The sequence below is a fragment of the Dendropsophus ebraccatus genome, chromosome 1 (assembly GCF_027789765.1).
Source record: "Dendropsophus ebraccatus isolate aDenEbr1 chromosome 1, aDenEbr1.pat, whole genome shotgun sequence".
Taxonomy (NCBI): Eukaryota; Metazoa; Chordata; class Amphibia; order Anura; family Hylidae; genus Dendropsophus; species Dendropsophus ebraccatus.
Window position 1 is genome coordinate 195,460,566 of NC_091454.1, and position 16,679 is coordinate 195,477,244.

General features: G+C 42.6%; 1 protein-coding gene across 4 annotated transcripts in view; it reads left to right on the forward strand.

The window, feature by feature from the left end:
* KCNIP3 (potassium voltage-gated channel interacting protein 3) overlaps nucleotides 1-16,679 on the forward strand; it is an 81,563-nt gene that overhangs the window by 37,319 nt on the left and 27,565 nt on the right. Inside the window, exon 1 of one of the 4 annotated variants that reach the window (XM_069943317.1) lies at nucleotides 10,680-10,819. The exons of 2 other annotated variants lie outside the window; for them this stretch is intronic. In XM_069943317.1, the coding sequence (XP_069799418.1) occupies nucleotides 10,764-10,819 (56 nt within the window). In that variant the 5' untranslated portion in view covers nucleotides 10,680-10,763. Of the gene's footprint in view, nucleotides 1-10,679; nucleotides 10,820-11,443; nucleotides 11,547-16,679 lie in introns of those variants that run through there. One more of the 4 variants, XM_069943299.1, reaches the window with a different exon arrangement.

Below are 16,679 nucleotides of genomic sequence, written 5' to 3' on the forward strand. Positions count from 1 at the left end.
CGCTTTTACAATATAGTGCATTACGTAGACACAGGAACCCCCCAAACGTTACCATATTGCATTCTTTCTTACGATTTCACCTATTTATATCTTCATAAATAATATATTTGGGGTTCCATCATTCATGTTATGGTAAAATGAAAGACGCCATTACAAAGTACAACTATTCCTGTAACAAATAAGCCATTACATGGCCTTGTAGCTAGAAAACTGAAAGTGCTAGAGCTCTTAGAAGGGGAGGAGGGGAAAACGAAAGCGCAAAGATCAAAATTTGCGCGGTCCACTGGGTCATTTTGGGCCTGGTCCTCAAAGGGTTAAGGTCTGCGATCATGTGATGGTCACTTTACTGTGATTTTCCTGGTTCTTAAGCTAGAGGGCAGAGGAACAGAAGAAGGAGCACAGGGGAGATTATGATGAAGGTAATGTATCACTAGGGAGTGTGTGTGTGTGTATGTGTGTGTCTGTCTAATAAAGGTTCGGTATAGTAAAATCAATCCACTTTTCCCCTGTTCTAAAGAAATACAAGTCCCAGCAAGACAGTTCTTCTAGATCTGCTGGGACTTGTAGTTTTCCTTAGGCCATGGTCAAACAGTATATTTTTGCCCAATAATGGCCATTTTGCAGGTGAAAAATTTCCAAAGAAGTCCCCAAACTGATTTCTTTTAAATTATCAAGTTCTATTGAGTTTATATCTACTATGTTGTGCCTATTTTTCTTTATCTTTTATGATTTCTTACTTTGGGATGACATTTTGAGGACATTTTGAGCTATAGACTCAACAAACAATGGTCGTCCTGAAATCAATTAATATTATATGTTGAGGGACCACTGAATATAAAATGATATAGATATTAGCTGGAAAGATTGATCAATAGACATATAATAGGAGATAGATAGATAGATAGATAGATAGATAGATAGATAGATAGATAGATAGAAGATTCTGTGTTTACATGTTGCTGTTCTACGTGACTTCCCTCTTCCGTTCTGCCATGATTATCGATCTGGGTGCTAAGTACACGGCTGGCCCCGGCCCAGTGATAGAGGCAAATACACAACAATAAAATGAAAATATTTACAGCCATTAAAATGAGGCCTAAATCAGGTGGATTTATTGATTTGGCTAGTGCTTACCACAGCGATAAGGCACTTGCTTACTCATAGTTTATTACAGGCAGCCCTCTTTTGTCTTTAATAATTCACAGCACTAATTGTCTTAAAATACAGAGTTTGAAATGGCAAAGCAGGCAGATTGTCTTTCCCACCCTCCGGCTCCACTTCCGCGCCTCACTACATCCCCTAGTGTCCACATAGTATATTGCCTCACTGTCATTATCTAGGCCCATCCTTATCTAGTCCAACCATACTTATATTTCCTGTCCTATGGATAGCTGATAAACTGGTTGGTAGATAGATAGATAGATAGATAGATAGATAGATAGATAGATAGATAGACAGATAAGAGATAGAATTTTGACATATTGGTGGGGATCTGACCGCTGGGAGATCTATTAATCCCAACTGTAGTAAGGAATAATACGAACAGAGCAGTGAAAAGCTTATTATGGCTCATTCGGTTGTAATATATCAAATAAATGAATCCTCCCTTGGGAAAATATTGTAATATAACATCCCATTTTGATACTCCGAGACATACATAGGTGCACATACGGGCATGGGCCCAGTTGACTTCAATAGCACACGTGTATTTACTGACAATCAAAAGCATAGGACACCAAAAAATACATATATATGGTCAGAAAATAATCTGAAGGTAGTCACTAGGTTGACTAGGGGCCTGTGCCAGTACGTGTATGCAAATGTTGGCATCCCACTTTCTTGATAAGAACCCAGCCTTGTCCATATGCTCTGTTAGGGCATGCTACATATCCCTATAGTGGCATCTGATCCCAATGGAGGTAGACATTAAAATGATAAGGAATTGATAAAATATGAGAAAATTTGGTAAAAGCTCTATTCCACAGCCAGGAACGGAACCCATTGCTATATAGCCGACACCTATTCTAACTATAAAGTAATGTGAGTGTTATGTAATTGCGAAGGTTTGACCATCCTCCTCGACCCTATAACATTCAATCACCATATTCGCCTTCTGCAATCCGTAGCATTAACATATGGTTATAAATGAGAGGATAAGACGATGACTTGATTAAGAATCATTTAGGATAGCCAAAGAATCCAATCTGTGGGATTCCCTTTGTAGTATTTATGCTGTCTGTTCCGGAAATCTGTCTGCGAGAGACCATTGCACAAGTGCCTCTAACTTTATTAATGGACATCAGCCTCCTCCCTCTTCCCCGGCCCTAATTATCCATCCATTGTCATTGATCTGTGGTCCAATCTGCTCTGCATACCCATGCCACACGTATCTCTGAATGATCCAGAAGATTTAAAGGGACACTCATCACTTAGCAGTCCCAAAATAACCATATAAATCATTGGCTAAATGACCTCAAACTGCGGTTTCTAAACTCTCACTCCTACCAGCGCAGGGCTAAAGAACTGGATCATATTTCTTTTCTGAGGACAAGGGAAGGAGCAGAGATTGTATACAGGAGGAGACATGTGGGAGAAAGGGTTATATATTTAGAAATCAGGCCACGTGCTTCGACGACTTTGCAAAAAGGGTGTTGGAGGCGAGTAATGGATCTTAGTCTTAGTAAACATAACACTTAAGAGAAAACATAAAGCGGACTGAGTTAACTAAAAGACAAAACAAGAATATAAACCCAGTGTCTAAAGCTGACCACAAACAAGCCGGACGTTAACAATGGTTGTTAATGTTAATCAGGTCAATGGTAATTATGATGTTAGCATTAAAATGGTCAATTCCTTGGGAATGGTTTCTAACACTATGGGGCTTTCCATCTGCTGAGATTCCCTGTCCTTGGATTGTCTAGCATTGCGGCTCAGCTCTATGTACCTCAATACATGACAAAGCCCATGGAAAAGGGCAGCGATGCATAATAGGTGATTGGGAGATAAAATGTTACCTGTGTCTTAGTGGATGGATTATAAAATCATGTGTTCCTTCTAAGCTAAGGAGTCATAGAGTCTAGGCTGAGCTGCAGCATGCATGCTTCCTCCCTCCCCCACCCCATCTTGCTTTGTATGTATCATTCCCTGGCTCATTCGTGCAGGGCAGGGAGGGGAAGGGAAAGAGGAGGCATGCATGCTATAGCTCAGTTCAACCTTCACAACTCTTGAGCTTACAAGTAAAACATGATTCCATATTTTTTCCAACAGCCGCATGATATAGAGCTGACATATTCCCTTTGAAGGAGAAGTTTTCAAAACTGAGGTGGGTGAACAAAACAACATGCACTTACCTCCCAGGCTCCAGTGCAGGGGGTCGGCTGTCCTTCGCTTCAGTTCCCACTCCCCGTTTGCTTCCTGGTTCAGAGAGGGGACTTGGGACATGACATTCCAAGCCCAGCCCAGCCAGTCAGTAGCTGTAGTGGGGTCCTGCCTCGGCTATTGACTGGGTAAGCAGGCTTGGAATGTCAAGTCCCAAATCCCCTCTCTAGACCAGGAAGTGTCCAGGGATCGGGGACCGGAGCGGAGGACAGCAGACCCCTGTGCTGGAGTCGGGGTGGTACGTACATGTTATGTTCAGCCACCTAATCCCTGGCAGTTTTAAAAAAAAATCCATGCCCGGACTTCTCCTGTAAGTACAATTACTCGGAAACTGTATACTGCAGTTTCACGGATTCTGTGGGCCCATTCTCAACCCTTGTGTGCATCTTTTCCATGAAGTCTATGGTGAAACAGTATGAACCTGCAGAATTTTATGGCCACTGTATTATAGATTCACACTATGCTTGTCGATCATATAACTATAGGCATAAGGCTCTCTGGAAGTACTGTACATATGTGTGGTGTCCCACCAAAGGTGTTGCTATTGGTTACACCCTTTGAAAAAGCCTGTACTTATTGTAAGTAAGTGGCGATGTAGTAGTGATAAAGTTTCGCCACTTTATGTCGCTATTGTAAGTATTGCACTTAGTTGAGATAGTCAGAGACTACCTTAACCCACGCCGAGGACTAGGAGAGTCACAGTGCAGGACAGTATCCACAAAGCCAAAGAAAGCTAGGAACTGATCCGGATGATCACGGGCACAAGTGTTCTCTTTCAAGTATTCTTCTATTTCTACCTCATCCTCCAACATCACCGCAGAGCACAGTACTACTTGCATGTTCACATAAGGATGAGGTTTGTAGGGATGGGTAATTGACATACAAGGGAACCCTTGAAAAAACTGTATACTGTATATGACACTGGCATTGCACCTGTATATAAGAAAGCCAAACAGAAAATGTACTAGCCGATACTCCACCCCAAAGATATAACAAGCAAGTGCAAACTATAAACTAAATGGGGGTAATCTGCTGGGTGCTACAACAGCAAAACAATATAATAAACCTACAAAGAAATACTGTACCCAGATATAATACAAACGCAATTAAATTTTATTGATGACACAAACATATAACAATATACATAATAAAAACACAGACTGAATCAGAACGGATGATGACAAGAAACATGGGTAAAGTGCATATACTACAGTGCCGGCCTATAACATAAATGTGCAAAAATGCAAATGTTGTAAGTATATCAAGTACGATGCCTGGCACAATCAATAAATAGGATCTACATATTCAGTAAGGGTTCATTGTAGTAAACAACATGTCCTAAAGGACCATGAACCAATCTCACAGACAACCATATCGCTGAACCATTACCTGATCTATGTGTTCATACAATACCCATGAGGGGCGCACCTCATGGGTATTGTATGAACACATAGATCAGGTAATGGTTCAGCGATATGGTTGTCTGTGAGATTGGTTCATGGTCCTTTAGGACATGTTGTTTACTACAATGAACCCTTACTGAATATGTAGATCCTATTTATTGATTGTGCCAGGCATCGTACTTGATATACTTACAACATTTGCATTTTTGCACATTTATGTTATAGGCCGGCACTGTAGTATATGCACTTTACCCATGTTTCTTGTCATCATCCGTTCTGATTCAGTCTGTGTTTTTATTATGTATATTGTTATATGTTTGTGTATATAAGAAAGGCATGGCTGAACTGAATCAAGATAATTAAAGGGGTAGTGCGGCGCTAAAAAATTATTCACAAAATAACACACATTACAAAGTTATACAACTTTGTAATGCATGTTATGTATGCCGGCCCCCCTCTGCCGCATCATAACTGTGCTCAGCCGCGATTGGCTGAGCAGAGTTATGCTCAGCCAATCGTGGCTGATCTGCTGATGACGCGGCAGAGGGGGGCGGCATGAGGGACGGATGGAGTGGTTCTGCCGGCCTCCCAAAGACTAAGTCATTGTCCCAAGATGGCGTACAGGGGTCGACGTGAGATGCGGTGAGTATAAAGCACCACACTTCCGGGTCTAGCGTGGGTGGGGGAAAACACGGGGAAGGGGGCCATTAACATACAAAACATACATTACAAAGTTGTATAACTTTGTAATGTGTGTTATTTTGTGAATAATTCTTTAGCGCTGCACTACCCCTTTAAAGGACTGGATATATTGCAGAAACAAGACAGGTTTTCAAACTATGGGTTATCTAGTTTGGCAATAGGACATCTAAGGGACAATATGATCACAATGTACAAATAAATGAATGGACAGGACAGAGATTTTTCTAGTGATCTTACTACACCTAAACCCGTAATAAGGGGGTATTCACATGGCTACTTGTTGTACAAGTCCACATAAATACTATGACTCAACTCTTCTGAGGTTTCATATGCATGACTTCTGTTGAATCGGACTGCAACAATTGATGGTCATGGTCATAATGCAAACATTGTAAGGCTACTGTTATGACCGAGCCTGTTCAGATGCAGATGGTTTAGTGATGTAGTGGAGTAGTGATAGACAGTTGCCTTTTCCACTTATCTTCCTACCCTGCCAATCTGTGTTCTGTGTGGTCTGGATGTCAGAGAGCTGGTCCAATCATTCTTTGGACCAGGACTCTTGGCATCTTATAAGAAGTCCACTAGTGCTCTTTGACATTGTTTGTGATAGTAGCTTGTGCTGGCATTTCATTTTGGATTTCCCTCCTTGGAATTCTGACCTCTTTGTCACCCAGTTGTCGCCGGCCACCTAGGGTCAGGCTGGCAAGTAGGCAGGGACAGCTTTTTTTTTTTTTTAATAATCTTTTTATTTGCATTTTTAAGACATAACAGGAAGACAAATAACATTTGCAAAGAAACATTGCCAGTGGTCCACCATCATCCGACAGTGCACATACACCAATCATGACAGAGTTACCAGTATCAAGGTGGACCCTCTCGAGCCCGACAAGAAGCGAGAGACAGTACATTTTCCATTTTCTATTTCCCCCAAAAGATAGGTGTTGGCATGGGTCTTACAGTTACGGTAGTTTCAGCAGACCCAGAGTGCCTGCTAGATCTTCTAAATCACTGTTCACCCACTCACAGCGCACGTTGGTTACGCTAGGGAAGGAAGTCACGTGGGAGACAGGAAGAGTAAGTCACTCTTAGCTAGAACCTTGTATAGGTAGGAAGCAGGACAGTACACCTCTAACACCTTCTTCTTCAGTAGCGCTACACGACTATGCAGTGCTAAACCCCTTCTAAGAGAGTCAGAGAAAGTCAGAGACCACCTCATGCTGTGGACAAGGAGAGTAACAGAGCAGGACAGTATCCACAAAAGCCACAGAAGCTAGGAACTGATCCGGATAGAGCAAAGTTGCGATAAGCCTAGGAACTCTATCTCGCCGTGCGGGTGTCAGCAGGGAACCCTCAGCATGCCTTCCACCAACACGGTACATCACCTAACCTTGGGACACTTCCCCTTTCTGTGGGTGGCAGTTCGGATAGTCCGGGAGGGTCACTATACCACTCTGGCCATCCGTGATTACTCTAACCCAAGGGACCCCACAAAGTAACACTCCAAGGTCCGGCTGTATCTCGGCCAACCACCTCCGGCGTGAAGTCACACTTCACCATCTGGCAAGTGACCGGCCGGTCCTCCAATATAACATCACCCCAGGGGTACACCACATTACAACTACACTATAAGCAATAGTTTAATAGTTATCACCACCTAAGCTGTACCCCCCAGCTTCTGCGACCACCACCACTCCTATTTATCTCAGCATGGTGCCATACCTATATCTCCTTCTTCTCTATTATTGCTGTCCTAAGTTGTTACTGCTCTTCCATTTCCTTTCTGCTTTCTCAGATAAATCACTAGAGTTATGATGCTGTGTAATGTGTAAACAGGAGTGTCCCCTCCAAACTATTTCCCTTTCTCAGCATTTAGACTTAAAGGTCTTGCTTTTAATGGAGCAGGGATCCTATTTGTATAATGCAGAATAGATTCCACTGTCTAGAGCTTTTATCCATTTAAACATCTTTAATATTTTACATTGAAAGAAAGAGGAATCAATCTCCTCTGTATCTTAGCTCTCATTCTGGGGCTCAAATAACAGCACTGGCAGAAATGCTGAGAGCGAAAATCAGAGGAGGCAAATACTGTATATGATAGGCCTGGTGGGGAGGGGGGACACAGGGGTGAGCCTGAGATTTTCTCCAAACACGAAAGGAACAAAGGAGGATATATGGGAAGATGGGGAAATGCTGATAAGAATTCTTAGACAACAAATAAACAAAAGGGGAAAGTGATGACATTCTATGATACCTTGATTTATTATCATTTAAAATAATTTAAAGGGAACTTGTCATCACTTATATGTTGCCCAGGCTTCTCCCCACCACTTTGGCCTTGATTGATAGATCACTCCCTATACCCAAACAGGGAGGTCTATCAATAAGGGCTGGTGGGGTAAGGAGAAATCACCAGGGACCACCCCAGCGACTCAAGGATTAGTGACGATCTATGATGGGTCCTATAAATTCACAGTATTAACAAATCATAGAGGTAGCCCAAGGTCATGTTGGGCTCCAACTCAACAAGGACCCATAACTCTTCTTCAAGGGTGGTATTAGGTTGCTTTCACACTGAGGAAAAGAGGTGGAAATTCCGAGTGGAATCCCAATTCTTTCAGCGGAGAACGGAGGCGCCCAATACTTAACATTGAGACAGTGAGGCAGGCGGAATTCCAAGCAGAGTCTGCAGCGGGGATTCCGCAGGGGATTTTCCTCAGTGTAAACGCACCTAAAGGCCATGTTCACACAATGTAAGTTTTGTATCAATCATGGCCGTTGTTGCCGGCTGTTGATTTGCAACAAAGGCCGTGATTAATACAAAACTTGCATACCCTGCATTCAGAGGGAATCCCAGCCGTAATGCACACACATAGTATACACTCCGGCCGGGATTCCTTGCGGCCACTCGGAAAACTGACATGAATAGTGGCCGCACATGCCTGACAGGTCACACAATGGAGAGTGCGGCTCCGGACGCACTCTCCATTGTCGGCTATGGGGAATTGGGATACGAGCGCACATGGATCCCAGTTCAGCACAAATGAAGACTATCTGGCCGGCACTGCAGTACCGGCCAGGGTGATCATCACTGACACGGAACAGCCGGTGTCATACACCGTGTGAACATGGCCTAAGCCTGTACAGGGCACCTCCTCAAAGGTAGGGGAGGGGTAATTTAAGTGGTATTAACAAGGGCCATGGGTTGAGTGGGTGTTAGTCATATGATCCCCCATATGGTACAACCTCTATAGTATCCAATCATATGTCAGTTGTCATTGTTCTACTGGAGATATATACAACCCATTGTTCTAAGGGGCCCCATGGGTTTCTAAAACATTTAGATTGAACAGTTGTTTACTTTGAAGGGGATGTAAAAGAGGAGCCATAGCTAGGCTTTCCTTCATCTGGTGATCTGCCCTAGCCCTGTATTTAAATGATAAATAATGGGGGCTTTTTGGCACTCACCCTGGCTCTCAGAACTCAAGGCACATGCCACAGTTCCTAAACCTGACCTACATCTAGACAGTAAACTTTACTGTTTGCAGTGCTTTCTTCTGATGATCCAGTCCCTTGTTATTAGATTGTAAAGGGATTACATAACTACTATTCAAGGTAAGAGCTTTCTATTCTTGACCAGCATCTGTTATCACTAGGAGAAGCTGCCAATACCCATACATTTCTTCACAATTCCTCCCTCTATGAGCCATACCGGAGAGCTACTCACAAAGAAGAGTTCTAGCAGACCCATTCCATCAATATGTTACAAGATGAGCCATTTATTTGAATGGCCTGAATGTAGTACTACATATTGCCTATAGTGGGCACTATAGAAAAAATGGCTGACTGGCTAAAACTTTCCCTAATTATAGTGGCTGATCACCAGACATTTATAAGCACCTGCTTCTCTCTGGGCTGGGAAAATATGGGGAAGAAGGGGTTACTGATACACTGGGTTTTCAAGGTGTCATATAAGCAACACTGCAAAAAGCAGCAGCAATGAAGGGGTTTCACTAACAACTAGTACTACTGAGCAGCTACCTGGGGAAGGGGGTGCAAGAAAGCAAAGCAAAACAGCAACAGTAGCACAGCAGGGTGTGTTATATCACAAAAGCAGTCCTGGCCTAAGCAGTGAATTACTGCTACTGATAATGATTGTGACAACCACAAGTCACAGTTGCCAAGAACTTTAAAGGGAACCTGTCACAGGTCGCAGAGCCCGCCCGACCCCCGGTGCAGCCCCGGACACTTACCCTATCCTGCAAGTCCCGCTCCTGGACCTGTTCCCAGGACGAAGATATCCCCGTCAGAAGCGATGTGCGCGCGCTGCAGAGATGCATGTGATGCCCATAGAGAATGACGGCTCCATTCATTCTCTATGGGCATTGGACTCATCTCTGCTGATTAGCTTACAGCGCAAGCTCAGCTTCGGGCGCCGAGATCTCCATCCCGGGACCGGATCCAGGAGCGTGACTTACAGGAAAGGGTAAGTATCCGGGGCTGCACCAGGGGGTCGGGCAGGCTCTGCCCCCGCGTCCCGGGTGACAGGTTCCCTTTAAGAGTGGTCATTGATAAGAGGGAAAACCTGATTTACCTTTCAGGCACAGTGTGGACCATCTGGAGGGGCCAGACAGACATCTTCGGTAAGTTGTTTGAGAGCCAGTGACCATTTAGAGACTAACTATTGTTTTAACTTCTGACACGTCGTGGTGACATTAGAAATTTATATCAGCAGGGGACTGACACCCCCACCAATAACTAAAATGAGCAAACACAACCGATCTAACCATCTGGCATGACATTATTACTTGTCCAAAGTATAAAACAAAATACAGGAATCTCTAACACCAGTTAAATCACAGCAATACCTGACTTAAATAAGCCACTCCCAAATTCAGACTGACTTTGTTGTTGTCTACAATAGAATGTTAATCTTTGACAGGCAATCCAAAGGTCATAGCTAAAATGAACTTTAACGAAATTTTATTGTTTATTATGCATTTATTGTTGTTATTATGTTGCCCTTTATATAAATGTATAATACATGTAAGAAGGGGAAAAGTCATAGGGGGTGAGGTAGGAGGTACATATTCTGCACTGAGGTCAAAGCGCTTGAACTTATGCAAGTACCAAAGTGCATAATAAAGAGCAATAATACAATGTCTAGTTTGCATCACTATCTGCATTTGACCTTACAGAAGAAGCATCTCTGCTCCATCCTTCTTCCCTCCCTCCTTCTCTGCCTCTTTCTCCTGTGTCACCTCTACTCATACACATTACTTCATGTGCATGACTGAAAAATCCTGCAGCTCACTTTTCAAAACCGCGGGCTTGCTGAGGTAAGTCTTTTTCTTCCTGAAGACCATCACTCCGTTGTCTCTATGGAAACCTTTATCTCAATCAATGTATGTAACGGGAGAGTGGTACTCCTCGCACGCTCCTCCCCATCCCATACTGGAGAGAGGATGGATAGGGAAGGGAGGGGGAGAAGTTGATAAGAGCCGGCTAGTTTCTCAGCTTCTAATGGGACGTTATTGGGCTAACACCCACTGCACGACAACAGTATAGGTAGAGATGACCCACCAGTTCTTTGGAACCCAACGCAAGAGACCACTTTTGGTCACTTGACAAGCTTCTCAAGATGCTGCAAGTTGTTCCACCTAAAACGATGCTGACTTGAAGCCATCTCCGCACTTAGCAAGTATTCGGGCATATTTTGCTAGCTGGGTGTTTAGGGGGTCTAGGTGCCCACCCTGGAGCCCTTTGCTAGGCGTTTCAGGGGTCTAGGTGCCCATCCTGGAGACTTTTTTTCCATTCGGGACTTTGTTCATTGGTCATATTTGGAAATATGATTTCAGATGTCTCATAAGGGATTCTAAATCGATAAAAAAAGAAGACCTGGAGGCCAGGTTGATTTTCATGCTTGGTGCAACAGACCCTGTGTTGGGTAAAACTGGCCTATCATGGGGATCCATGGAATGGAACTGTGTGCAATTGCGGTGGTTATTGTACTGTTCATAGCTGTCCTCAAGCAATTTGGAATACTGGAGCCTATGTCTATGGAAGGTAATTCATCATCAATTCTATGTCTCCTTGTATAGATAGGTTAAGGCTGCTTTCACACATGCCGTTTAGATGCAGTTTTTGAAGCCAACATGAGGAATAGACAGTACTGGGACGGGAAGAATACAGGAAGGTTCTACTTCTCCTGTTTTCAATCTACTTCTAGTTTTGGCTTCAAAAACTGCACCCAAGACTGGTTCTTTTTTTAAATTCTCTTAACAGTTATAGCAGAGCTGAGTGTGTCTTTAAGCTTCTTGCTCTAAGCAGTGGATGCATTAAGATAATGTAGTAAATTGACTCACTGCAGATAAATGATAGTGCAGTGCATAATAAATGACATCTGACAAACTCGGCTCTGCTACATCTGTTATGCTAACCTATTACTAAACTAATTGCTGTAACCGCAAAAAAGCAGGAAGTTTTGTACAGAGCGAGCACATGTGGGGATTGCAGAGGTGAAGATGTGTAGGGTCTTGCCTGCCGCCACAGGATTTCTGATTCTCCAATGCACTTAGATAATAACAAGTCCTGTGTGGCACAGGCAGGAAACACTGAGAACTGGCATCTGTGATACAGCTTTTATGTAAATCAATCTGCAAGGATGAGAGAGGTGTATTAGCAGCTGAAGGGAAGGAAGAAAGGATATAGGGCTGTATACCACAGAGCTTTTATCCTGTACTGAGATTGAGGTCCACTGGCAAATGACCTATCTAGTGCCAAGTGGTGTGCGTTAGATGTGCCCCTTCAGGAACCCTTATCGGCACTGAACACTCCATATCATATTAGGAAATTAAAAAGTACGAACCACAATACAAAAAAAAATCCTTATTTGTACTCTTTATCTGCTCCCAGGAAAGCTGAGTGACAACATCCGCTATGGTCTCTGCTCGCAGTGTAATGTGAGTTGCCACTCAGCTTTTTCGGGTCTGCTTGGTTCTGCAGAAATATGGCTGCTGCCTGGGAATATAGCACAGCAGTGCTAGGTTTGCGATTCAGGGCTTGCAGGGCTATGACATTCCCCGTCATCCAGCTTTCCTAGAAGCGAACATAACTCAGCAGTTGAACAGAAAGAGTTAATCTCATTTTATTGGACTTGTCCCCTTTACATTGCCCTGAATGCCCTGCATTATTAGTGTGTGTCATGGTGCGTTTACACAGAGAAATTGATCTGACAGATTTTTGAAGCCAAAGCCAGGAACAGACTATGAACAGAGAACAGGTCATAAAGGAAAGACTGAGATTTCTCCTCTTCTAAAATCCATTCCTGGCTTTGGCTTCCAAAATCTGTCAGATAAATCTTTCTGTGTAAACGCAACATTAGGTATTGGTAATTGTTATTTATGCAATTCTCTAGTATATTAGTGTAGGTTTTATACGCTCACATGTAGAGTTTTGAGTTACCCCTTAAAGGGCCTTATATTATAGTGTTGACATTAGGCCCAACATATTGAGAGCAGATCCAGCCATGCTGGGGTATACACTAAAGAAAGTTCACTACCCAGCTATGTGGCGGTTTACATTTTATGGTACCCCTCTACTTCAACAATAGTAAAACATTACAGATCAAGTATGCTCAAGTCCAATCATTCTAGATTTAATTACCAGTGGCTGAAGAAGTTGGATGCAGCCCAAGAGAGTCTGGGAAAACATGGATACAGCCACAGGCCATAGGCTGTGTCCATGTTTTCCAGGACTCCCTAGGGCTTCATCCAATTTCTGTAGCCACCGGCATGTAAATGCTGAACAATCTGAGCAATGGTGCGTTTACACAGACAGATTTATCTGACAGATTTTTGAAGCCAAAGCCAGGAACAGACCATAAACGGGGAACGGGTCATAAAGGAAAGACTGAGATTTCTCCTCTTTTCAAATCCATTCCTGGTTTTGGCTTCCAAAATCTGCCAGATAAATCTGCCTGTGTAAACACACCATAAAGTAGTCACTGAATGTGATAAAGTTACTAAAGGGATCATTTAAGGTATATCCACAGGATAATCAATAAATGTTTGATAGATACAGATCCCACCACTGAGACTCACATCTATAAGAAGACCGAGGGTCCCCGGGCCCGGGCCTTCATGGGTCCCACTTATCATCAGAAAAACTAGCCTTGTTGCCGATAGCAACCAGAGCACAACTTATTACCTAAAACTGCTGTGAACAGATAAAAGCTGCACTGTGATTGGTTGCTAAAGGCGACAAGGCTAGTAAAGTATTATTTTAAGGTCACATTGTTGTCTCCATCTTCCTATAGCAAAGATGCAGGCATAACCCTAGTGGTAGGGACAGGCCAAGATGGTGAGGTCAGGTTACACTGATGCAGGGTATCACAGCTTACTAGTATTGCTATTTACCCAGGCCATTGTAATAGAAAAAAGGCAGTTTAAAGTGCAAAAAATGCTTTAAAACCTCATGGCACATACATGGCAGCGACGTTTCGACCTACATGGTTTTTCTAGCTTGAGAAAGACCATGTAGGTTGAAACGTCGCGGCCGTGTATGTGCCATGAGGTAATTAAGCACTTTTTGCTTTTTGCACTTTAGACTGCCTGGATGCTGTTACTTTTTTTCTATTTCATAGACTTTAGTTCTGGTGAACTACGGGACTGATAACTTTGTTTTATCCATTTTTCTATTTCTTATTTACATTTTTTAAGTCCAATTTTGGACTGAAGGAGTGCTGTGGTATTTTTTACATTTTAGCCAGGCCATTGTAGTTACATGACTAACACTAGGGGGGAGATTTATCAAGCATTGTGTAAAGTGAAACCAACCAATTAGATTCTACCTTTCATTTTCCAAAGAGTCTGTGAAGAATGAAAGGTGGAATCTGATTCGTTACTAGGAGCAACTGAGCCAGTTTCACTTTACACCATGTTTGATAAATCTCCCCCTAGAAGTGTACCTTAACAGTATGTTCACACAGGACTGATTTTTCCTTCCCTATTGAGGCTAACTGAAAAAATGTGCAAAAATATCTGCAGAAAATCTGCACTGAATATACCCAAAAAGGGGTATTCCCATTAGGGCATTTATGATATGTACACATATCATATTTTTTCTCCAGTTCCCCCGATCTGAAATGTTTGGGAAAGACCCCCCAAGCCCATCAGGCTCTGATGAGGTGTATGTTATTTTGACAAGAATAGCATTGCATACAGCACTACTTTTCCCAGCAAAATGAATGGGTTCTGACAACACCTTGGACATGATATGAGCCTAGCCTAACTTCTTGGTGGACTAATGTACATGTTAGCTTGGGGTATGACGATCTGCGGGGGGCCTAAAGACCCCACCACCACATAAAATGGCACCAGTATTGAACATGTCTGGGGATGCCCTGTTACAGATTTTGCATTGGTGCCCAGGATATTTAAAGGGGTATTCCAATCTGTAACATTTATAGTGTTATCTATATTGGTTCTCCATAATATACACAACTCCATTAACCTCTAAGGGAGTTACATAAACTGCGTAAACAGCCCATTCCAATGTTTTTGGCTTCTCTACCACCTACAGTCATCCCAAGGGGTAGGAGGACCCTTCTTGAATTCCAGATGTGAAACCTTCATCTATTGACTACTATACATACTGTGAATATGCCATATATGTCCCAGATGGGAATGCAGGGTCTGTCAGACGCCACCACTCTCTATCACAGCCATTATAAACACGAGCCAGAATGCAGATGTAACAACGTCCTATTGAATACACAGTTAGGCCAATAGATATATACTATTTGCTTCTTTATAAGGTTTTGGCAACCTCCACAATCCATGCTGATCTAAGATCTAACATTTCTTTAATCTTATGTCGTCGGCTTCATATATTGTAGTAAGCATTGTACCAAGGTCACCGTTACAGGCCTAGTCATTGGGATCCCATGTATTGCACGGTGCTTGTTTTTCTTCCTCCATCAGAAGATAGTCAATGTATTTGAGACGTTCAGCACCATCGTCGGGAGAATGTTTGTTTACCCACAACACTTAGAAGCCTAGAACTGCGCAGAGCAGGGTAGCCTCTGATACCATGCCAGTATGAGCCACCAGAGGATTACATCACCATAGTCAGCAGTAACTACCAAAATCCTGGAACAAGCTGTTGGGTTGACTCCATAATATATACAGCATGTCTATAGACTTATAGACACAACATTTTCCATCATAGTCTGGGTGTTGACTTAGATTAGTTCAGACCTTCTTTACGTTCAGCCTACCATGACTCAGGAGTCTGAAGATCGGGGCATTTTATTTTTTTTTTACATTATTGGTCCTATAAGGTCCAATCATTGGTTTAATTGTATATGTGCCTGTAAGTATAAATTTAGATGTTGTCCTGACTCTATGGAGCCAGGTCCTCCCAGGATGGATGGTTTTTAAATATATCTAGAGCTGCAACCTGCAGTATTACCAACTCGTCACTTATAAATCACAGACACAGATAAGACAATGTATCATGATTATAAGCCTGGATAAATGGCTTAAGTTTTATTATGGTAATCACATTTTATAGACAGAATATGAGGCGGTACTACTCATGCGTAGTGTATTCATATGAAATGTAAACATTTAATACAGGCAGGGTTCCAAGTCACAAGACACATACATGTCACACTCTGATAGGCCAGTCCATAAATGGTAACAGTTTCCTGTACGGCGCAGTCAAGCTAGCACAACATGTTATTTTCCATAAATTGTTTATAGATTTCTGTCTCTCTTCTCCTTGGGTATTGTGACTACAAATGATAATTTTCCAGGAGCTCTTCTCATTGACATGCTTCCAGCATTCCTTATCTTCATCCAGAACATCTCTGTCACCCTCTGATCGCGCTCTGATCATGCTCTAATCATCTCCTGTCTCTTCAGAGGGCAGTATATATAGGTGTAGTCATATAGGTACGGTGCAAGTAGGTAAAATCACATCACCTGGCCTTATCAGTGCCCCAAACCTATAAGTAATCTGTCATTCTCATATTGAGTAGGAAAACTACTGAAGGTTCCTGCTATTGCTATGGTTAAAGATTTTTCCAGTTTTATGTCAACTAAGCAAAACTATACAACAAAAGGCCTGTGACTACTATACGTTGTGTTTCCATTCTTAAACTTTTCCAAGATTTTTGTTTGTTGTCATTGAAAA